This window comes from Oryzias latipes, chromosome 12 (assembly GCF_053564925.1).
Source record: "Oryzias latipes strain Hd-rR chromosome 12, Olatipes_Hd-rR_3.1".
Lineage (NCBI taxonomy): Eukaryota > Metazoa > Chordata > Actinopteri > Beloniformes > Adrianichthyidae > Oryzias > Oryzias latipes.
This window is the reverse complement of record NC_136248.1, coordinates 11,680,535-11,689,285: the sequence shown is the minus strand read 5'-3', so window position 1 is coordinate 11,689,285 and position 8,751 is coordinate 11,680,535. Positions and strand designations below refer to the sequence as shown.

At 37.1% G+C, this 8,751-nt stretch overlaps 1 protein-coding gene and 1 long non-coding RNA gene across 2 annotated transcripts; one reads left to right on the top strand and one right to left on the bottom strand.

The window, feature by feature from the left end:
* The first annotated feature begins 235 nt into the window (after positions 1-235).
* On the top strand, positions 236-3,164 carry LOC111948321 (uncharacterized). The gene is made up of 4 exons (XR_013659380.1): positions 236-571; positions 1,406-1,508; positions 1,666-2,401; positions 2,658-3,164. It is a non-coding gene; the product is annotated as an uncharacterized LOC111948321 (long non-coding RNA).
* Positions 3,165-4,403: 1,239 nt separating this feature from the next.
* On the bottom strand, positions 4,404-8,618 carry LOC111948365 (G2/M phase-specific E3 ubiquitin-protein ligase-like). Its single transcript, XM_078955885.1, has 11 exons — positions 8,320-8,618; positions 8,065-8,189; positions 7,673-7,954; positions 7,457-7,548; positions 7,053-7,100; positions 6,594-6,805; positions 6,180-6,489; positions 5,890-6,068; positions 5,559-5,731; positions 5,244-5,458; positions 4,404-4,772 (listed from the first exon to the last, which is right to left on the bottom strand). The coding sequence occupies exons 7-11, from the start codon at positions 6,250-6,252 to the stop codon at positions 4,531-4,533; spliced, it is 882 nt and encodes a 293-aa protein (XP_078812011.1). The 5' UTR covers positions 6,253-6,489; positions 6,594-6,805; positions 7,053-7,100; positions 7,457-7,548; positions 7,673-7,954; positions 8,065-8,189; positions 8,320-8,618; the 3' UTR covers positions 4,404-4,530.
* Between the last annotated feature and the right edge of the window lie 133 nt (positions 8,619-8,751).

The window sequence follows — 8,751 nt, the reverse complement described above, 5'->3', positions numbered from 1 at the left end:
GTAGGACTCCATAGTTTTTTGCCTATTGCTGCCACCTTGTGACCGAAACAGAGAAATAGTTTTGTTTTACTTGCTTTCAATGAACCTGCAGCTTCAACTGCAGTGAGAGTTTTCACAGACGTAACATTACAATCTGCTTCTGTGTCCAGCTTACATGTCACCTGTTTTTTGTTGATATTGAAGTTTTCTGTCCAAATCTACGGTGGCCGAGAACCGCCATTGCAGCAACAACAAAAACAAGTGCTGCAAAAAAAAAAGTTACAGCAAACACAAAAAAATACAACTGCAAAAAAAAAAAAAAAGTACTGCAAACAAAAAAAAGCGATCATATACAAAAAAGTTGCTGCAACATCAGAAACACTGCAAACATTAAATTGCTGCAACATCAAAAACACTGCAAACGTTAAAAACGTCTAACGGAAGTGAATCTTGAAAACAGAAGTGATGTCACGACTGATCGGAGATCAGTTTGCAGATTTATACACCAGAAGTGCATTGGTTTTTGCTTTATTCCCTGCTGCGACAAGGAGGAAAACAGGAGTACGAATCAGCAAACGGACGAGAGAGTGAGGTAAGTGAAAATATTAGTGTTCATTGTTACTATATGTGTACTTTTGATGTTATTGATTAGGCCAGGTAGCCTCAGGTTTTATGTTGGTTTATTGTTAGCTTCGGCTAACGCTGAGACTCTATACAGAAAGATCACTAATCAAGCTGCGTTCACATCAAACGCGATTCATGGGGCAAATTTGCGTCTGCCGCCTCTCATTTGCCGCGGCGAAGTCTCTGATGGCTGCTTGCCTAAAATGCGTCCCTGTGCTTGATGCTGCGGCCGTATGCATTAGCTGTAAGGTAATGTTTTTAGCTATCAGCTAATGTTTTTAGCCTGATCCTTTCATTGAGCAGTGTCTATTTATCCCACTTACAACGCATGGAAGACGCAGGTGATGTTGAGAGATCAGATTCATTTATTATTAAAAGTTCTACAGAAACATCAGTAATCACGTCTCCATTCAGGGTTCATGGGCGAACGAGCGAGCTCCGCCAGCGCCGCCGCTGACTGGCAGACGGAGAGATGCTGCCTTTTTCAGCTAATGTTTTTAGCCTGATCCCTTCATTTAGCATGTCTGTTTATCTCACTTACAACGCATGGAAGACGCAGGTGTTGTGGAATTTGTCTGTAAATATTTTTTTAATCGGGAGGGAGGTTACCGGTAAGTGAAATATTTTTGTTGATGCGAATTTCTTCTTATTTGTTTTTGCCAAATATGATACTGTTTAATGAATAGGTTGGGTTTATATATTGTGCATTTTATTAAATGAATATGTATTTAAAGACAGGGATTTTTGAGAAAGTACCTGAGTGAATTTTAAACTTTACTTTCTCTGCTTTATCATTTAACAGGTCATGTTTTGTCCTTTCTGTGGGGTGAACCTTCCATGCATCCTGGTATACTGTAGCTCATGCTACAGAAATGTAAGGTTCCTATTGAGTCTTCAAGATGAAGGTACATTTTTTTCTGACTGTTAATCATATGAATCATATGAATATGCATCCATTTTACTTTACATCTTTGAATTATAATGTAACAATAAATAATTAGCTACTCCCTAGCTTAGTCATTAAGAAGCCTCTAATATAGTATCCTCCTTTTAAACCCTCAGGTCATGAAGCTACTTCACTGGATGGACTTATCCAAAAATATTTCACAGAGGGCCATAGTTATGAAATAATAGTCGACTTACTGAAATCAAAACACAACATATCAGTCAGTCTTCGCAATCTAGAACGAAGATTAAAAGATGCAGGCCTGACCAGAAGACTGAACTACACTCCAATTGCTACTCTGAGGACAGCTATTTCTGAGGAGCTAAAGGGATCAGGCCATCTTTTAGGATATAGAGCGATGTGGCAGATATTGAAACAAAAACACTCTTTTGTCGTCAGACGAGATGATGTGATGCACCTCATGGCAGAGCTGGATTCATCTGGAACAGAGAATCGCAGCAGACGTAGATTTGTTCGAAGGGCATATCATTCAATGGGACCAAACGAAACCTGGCACGTTGATGGGTATGATAAATTAAAACCTTTTGGAATTGCAATAAATGGCTGCATTGATGGCTTCTCCAGAAAAATTATGTGGCTGAATTGCGGAAAGACCAACAACGACCCTTCAGTAATTGCTCAATACTATGTCAACTGTGTAGTTGAGCATGGAGTTTTTCCAAAGCGGCTCCGCACAGATTGTGGCACTGAAAATGGCACAATGGCCGCCCTTCACTGTACCCTGAGATCAGAGCATACAGATGAGTTTGCAGGTGCTAAAAGCCACATGTATGGAACTTCAACATCAAACCAGCGGATTGAAAGCTGGTGGTCCTACTTCCGGAAACAAAGGTTTTTCTTGCTTTCAATTTATTTGTTTTATTTGATTATTGTATTTGCTGTATGCATGTAGGCTAATAAATATGCATTCTCCAAATGCATCCACATCATGTTTTTCTGTTAGCATAATTCTTTATTATAATTGAATTATATTTAATTATTATTCTGCCAAGTTCTTTGGCACATATCAAAAGCATACTTTATTCAATTAAAACATAATTCTACTTATTCACCTTCATATGTGTAACAAATATTTTTCTCTATGCAGGAGCCAATTTTGGATGGATCTTCTCAGTGACTTGAGGGAGCGACATCTTTTCAATGGCAGCCCTGCACATACAAATTTTGTGCGATACTGCTTCCTGGGAGTTCTGCAGAAAGAACTGGATGAATACAAGCATTATTGGAATACGCACACCATTCACCATTGTTAATAAATTAAATAGTCGTTTGTGTGACCTCATACCACTTTTTTTGCCCTCTTATCACCATGACACCAGGGGAAAGCATATGCTAAAAGGCAAAAACAGAAAATTAAAATGTACAAGCTTCTCTGTCTGTATTAGAGGTCCACAAACTTGGAATATTTTAGAAAATGACGTTAAACAGTCTGCAACAATGTACATGTTTAAAAGGAAACTGAAATTGTTATTATTGTCAACATACTGTGAAAATGCTGCTCCAACCGAAACCATCTATTAACGTGTTTGTGATTTCTTTCTGTCTGTTGACACTTATATGGCCACACGCCAGAGTTTATGTTGTTCAAATTCATTGTCCCTTTTGTCTAACACTTTCCACTATATCACCATCATTTCTTGCATTCTATTAGTATATTTTATTTATGAAATTATTTTCTTTTCTTTTCTTTTCCTTCCGCCACTTATCTTTTGTATTTTTATGCTTGTCTAAAATGCTGGACCCCTAATAATAAGCAGCTGCTTCTGGGATGTCCATTTTTTCCACATTCTGTATTGTGAGATTTGTTGCTTTCGATGCATTGTGGAAAAATAAAAATAAAATAAAATAATAAAATAAATAAATAAAATTCGTCCTGTTCGCCAATCCCGGTGCCCATCTGGTAAACCAGAGGCAATGTATTATTTACCTCAAAGGTGAGAATTAACAGTTTTCTTTATAGTATTTTGGTCTTTGTTCCAATTTACTAATAAGAACAAAACATTGTCAGGTGTATTGGGGGTGGGGCTTGTGGTATAATTAGGTCCTTTGTAAGGATTTCAACTCCTGAAGTCACTTGTTTTAATTTAAGTATTATAGGTTATTTTAGGTTGAGTATTTTTCTCCACCACCTTCCCCAGATGCTGGCACTCATGGATTTAGTAATTTTGATTATAAAAATATAATTTTGATTATAAAACGTAAACTTTAAAATACACTTTTCCAGTTTTGTAGTACTTTCTCAAATATTTGATACTTAGTTCGGCCTAAGATCAATGCGTGTCTCTGCATTCTTGTTCTGTGAAGATAATTAGAATGACCATAAAACAAAACAAAAAATATAACAGGAAGGCTCAACTTTTTTGATGTGTTGCTCAGTATTAACACTTTTCTGTATTTGCTTGTAGATTTGATGGAAGTAATTGCGGTTTCCCAGCATCTGCCCAAACCTTAAACCACATCACCAGCATCATGCCAGTGCCAGCAACTCCAGGTGGGGATGAGCATGAAACTCTATTTGGAGAACTACAACAAGAGAGTGGTCTAAGAGCTCCTGTGCAGTGGGAATCAGCTGTAGAAAACTACATCACCCTAAAAACCATGGCTGGTCTGTAAAACTTAAGGCAGGATTTCTTGAAAACCAGCAGGAGGCAGACTGTCGAGAACTGGATTTGGGCACCCAGAACTAAACAAATACAACCTTTTAATGCATAGTATTGGCTATGTCGTTATTTTCTCTGTCATTCCATTTGTCAAATAAAGTTTTCTGTGTCTGAAAAACAGTAGTACAGTATTTTTATTATACAAACAAGCGTACAAAACATAAAAATGCAATAAATAAAAATGCAATTTTTTTCAGTGCAACTTGTGTTTTATAAACTGCAAGAGAAAATATAACATTGTGCCATGAAACAAAACTAAACAGGTGTGGCAACAATAGCTTTTACAACAAATCCATTGCTCTAAAAGCACCCAAAGCCAGGGGAATTCTTTATTCCGAAGTCCATGTTGGCTTTAAAGGCAGTATAGGAGTCCAAAAGAGGAATCTTTAAAATGTTGCCACAGGTATTCGCCATTGGGAATTTAGAAGTTGAGGGAGACATGAAGTGAAAGCGTGGCAGAGGACTCATACCAGCAGGAGGCACACAGGGCACACCTGCAGCAAACATTAACACCTCCTCCAAGGTCACAGCGCTGTTATCTTCTAAAATTAGAGCATAGGAAAGAAAATGAGAAAGGACTTTTGAGTGTATTTATAATAACTTTTCACGAAAAACAACTCAAAGTGGTATGTTAACCAGTCACGCATTTTTAAGAAATTTTCTAAAAACCTGCTCTTTGCTCGATTACATTCTTTCCTTTACTAAGAATAATATGCACATCCATCTTTGCAAAAGTTTGGATGTTGTTAGTTTTCGTGGGTGAAATGCAGGCACCCTGACTAGGCCAACTCCAGGATTATGTCATGAATTTTGCGACACCCACACAGAGAGTAAGTGTGAGTCTCAGAAATCAAGTCATCCTCATTCCTGCAAGCTTATCAATGTGCTAAAGGTAATACATAATCATATATATAGAGATGGTTTACTCTGCAAGGGTTAGAAGAGCTTAATATAGGCACCGAAACATTTAAATAATTTGTTTGTATAAAAACAAAAAAAGTACATTCTGTTACCTTCACAATCAAGAAGATAGTCTGCCCAGTAAGTCCTGGCTTTGTCTTCCTGAGTCCTCATGTTGCTGCCTTGTGGACTGAGTACTGGCTGGAACAGATTTTCTACCTGTCCAGCAGACAGCTTCACCTCAGTGTGACAGAGAGCAGGAGTCAAAACTGTTGGATGCCCCTTCAGAGCTGTCAGGAACTGGAGCGTTTCAAGTCCAGCCTTGAATCTGAAATATAAATATAATATGGACATGAAGTTACAGTGCATCATGTGCAAGTAAACAAGCAAGAAAATGGGACAACAAATTTTTTATGTTGAAAACCTACCTCTCGATTGCTGTGCTGTTCCTGTGGATGATGTACCACTTCAGATACTCCTCTACTAGCCGTGTTTTTTCCTCACATGACCCAACATGCCTGAAGCAACCAGCAGTCTGCAACATGGCACTGTTCTGCACCATCAAGTCCTGCAGAATTTGCACTGAAGGTGCATTCTGAATCTAAAAGCAGAGACAAAAGAGTACTTCACATTTCAAATATGAATAAAATTATAAAAGCGGTGGTGCCATATGGATCATTTGAAAGAATGGTGTAAGTGGACATAACGCTCCTTACTCATATTTAGAATTTCACACTCTTCTATCAAGTATCCTCATACCTCTTTTAGGACTTTCCCTATCTCCTCATCTGTTATCTCTCGTACAGATGGCTTGAAACTGTCCTGCCCTGAGATGTAACTGATAAGGTTCTTTGAGAGGAAATTTGGACCCGGTCCGCCGTGTACAATGGACACAGCAATCATCTTGCCTGCTAAATAGTATTCATCCTCTAGGATAGCTGTCCAAGAAAATTCAGAGTTAAAAGTATTGCATCAGTTTCCATATTAAAAAACACTGCATGACTGAAATGTGTTTGTTTTTCCCTTTAAGACATTGTACAAAACAAAACCTGTTGAGTTGTAGACCAGATAGCGGCTCTCCATGGGTCCATCAAATATGGGCCGTTTCTTCAGCTCCTTCATCAGAAGGGAGAGGAATTCTCTCTTGGGACCACCAGTATCATACCTTCCTCAAGAATCCCTTCATTGTCAAAGAATTTCACTAAGATGTCTTTTTTCTCTGAAAATGTTGCCCTTTTAAATCCTCTGACTGCTCCATTCCAAATGTCAGAGCGACAGATGTTAAATCTGCTGACAGCTCGATGGTCGATCTCAAGGGCCAGGTTTGCCGTTATCTCAGATATAGATGGTTTGTCCATCCTGTCATTAGATAAATCATGACTATATTACATGGTACAGGATAGCAGACATTTTAGACAAGGAAAAATAATAACTACAGTTGAATTTAGCGCATAGTTTCTTACCCTTCATCTTCTGAAATATCATGGTTGCTCTCAACCCTGTCTGAGTCATCGTCATCCTCAATTACAATGGGCGCATAAAGCTCAGTATATTTACTAAGAAATTGAAACACAAATTTATTTTGTTGATGTTTTAATCATGAAATTATAGAAATTAAAATTTAATACCTATAGTATGTAGTTTCCATTGTGCCTGATGACGTTCCTGGGACCTCCTGTAAGTCAGAAAGTAAGATATGAATAACAAATATAACAAGGTTAGGTTACAGAAGATTAAGTGTTTTAAGTTGTAGCTAAAATAGGACAGATTTAGAAAGAAAAGACTATTCTACTTTACACAAACATGGATCTGTAGGTCAGTGTGACACATAATTTTATGTAGTTGAAGACACTGATTGTGTGACAGCCTTTTCAGACAAGGCAAAGTGTGAACCATAGACTGTCTTTAGAAGCCACAATTACAGGAGCTGTTGAATCAGTGCCTGGTTCTCCATCTGCAGGTTCCCATAGCTGGAAGTGAAAAAAAAATTACCGGTATATATTAATATACATCAGTGAGTGCTTCAGATCTGATTAATAGATATAGAGCTGAACAAATTGGAACAACATTTTTTGGGTTATATTATTATGAGTGATTTAACACAGGAGGAATGATCATTCTCATAGTATAATTTCTCCCAAAAAGTTGTTTTCTTAAGTTCGTAAAATATGTGTAGGCCAGGACACTGCAACATCTTTCCATAATTTAAATGACATTTTTGTATGTTTTATCGCAAAATTATGGCTTCCATGTAAGATTTAGAAGCATTTTCTCTTTAAGTTAGAATTTAAAGTATTGCAACTGTAACAACAAAAGTACCACTCACTAATGTATCAGCTGTATTGAATTCTTTAGACCTCTGACTCCTGATGATCACTTCTGAATCTGATGAGTCAGATTCATGGTTGGTTTCCTGAGCTGTGAAGTACAAGAACAGTATAAGAGGAATTTAGACTACTTAAAACGACAGACAATTTTTCTTGAAAAAACAAATTACTTTAAAAATCTCTTATTGGTTGGCAATTATTTCACAATTACTTACAAGAGGTAAAGAAATCTTCAGCTGTACAAATGTAGAGTGTGATCCTTTGGTAGGCCTTCCCCAATGCCTCCTTGTACTCTTTTAGAGTGAAAGGTACTTCTGTTCCCGGTACATTACAAATCTTTGTACCGTTAGGGTAGAGCAGTGGAAGGCCTTCAGCTTTTGCTCAGCTGCTCTCTGCAATGCGGTTGCATCCACCTCTGGTTGCACCAAAAGGGGAAGTACTGATCCTCTTACAGTCTTCAGTCCACCATCTTGTAGCCGCATAAGACCTACTGAAATCTACAGGGAAAAATTGAAATACTGACCGTTAACTAGATCAGTGACGCTATAAATACATGATACTATAGACTGTCAACAAGTTATTAGTTTATATCAGCAAAAACAGTTACCTTCACAAGCTTAAGGTTGTCGTTTAGTGATCTTTTCTTATTTTTGAAAGATCCTCGTCTTTCTTTCTCCTTCAGACTCCGGAAAGTCTGAAATGACTCAAACATACTTTTTCCAGTAGCTTCACCTTCAAATAAAGGTCCAATTGTCAATAAGAAATGACAGAGAAACACAGTGTGCTCAACTATACTCATAAAGTATACAGAGTGTAAAGTATATAAGCCTAATTTTAAGACAGAAAGAAACTTTAAACTTACTTGTGCCAGGCTTGTCATCATCAACATCACAAAGGAATTTAATGCTCTTTCCACACGAACAGCAAAACATTGGCTTAGAATGCTGCTGGTGTCCACAAAAAGGACAATACATTGTGATCTGCAAAAACAAAAAAGTATAATTAGATTGCTTTGGACTTAATTTACATTAACATTTTAGCCATTACTTCTTGTTTTTTGTTGATTTTTTAACACAAAAAAGACATTGTATTTATTTACTCAATTTCATTTTCATTCTGGCCAAATATTACATTTAAATGAGAATACACCGATAACAAACCCATCATCATGCCTGCAAACTGTGAAATTTAAAAAGTATGTTGAATCTATAAAAAAAAAATCTCTTAATTTGGTTCCTATGGATGGTAATGCTGTTATTTTACATTATTATTATTATAAAAAATTAAGGATTTT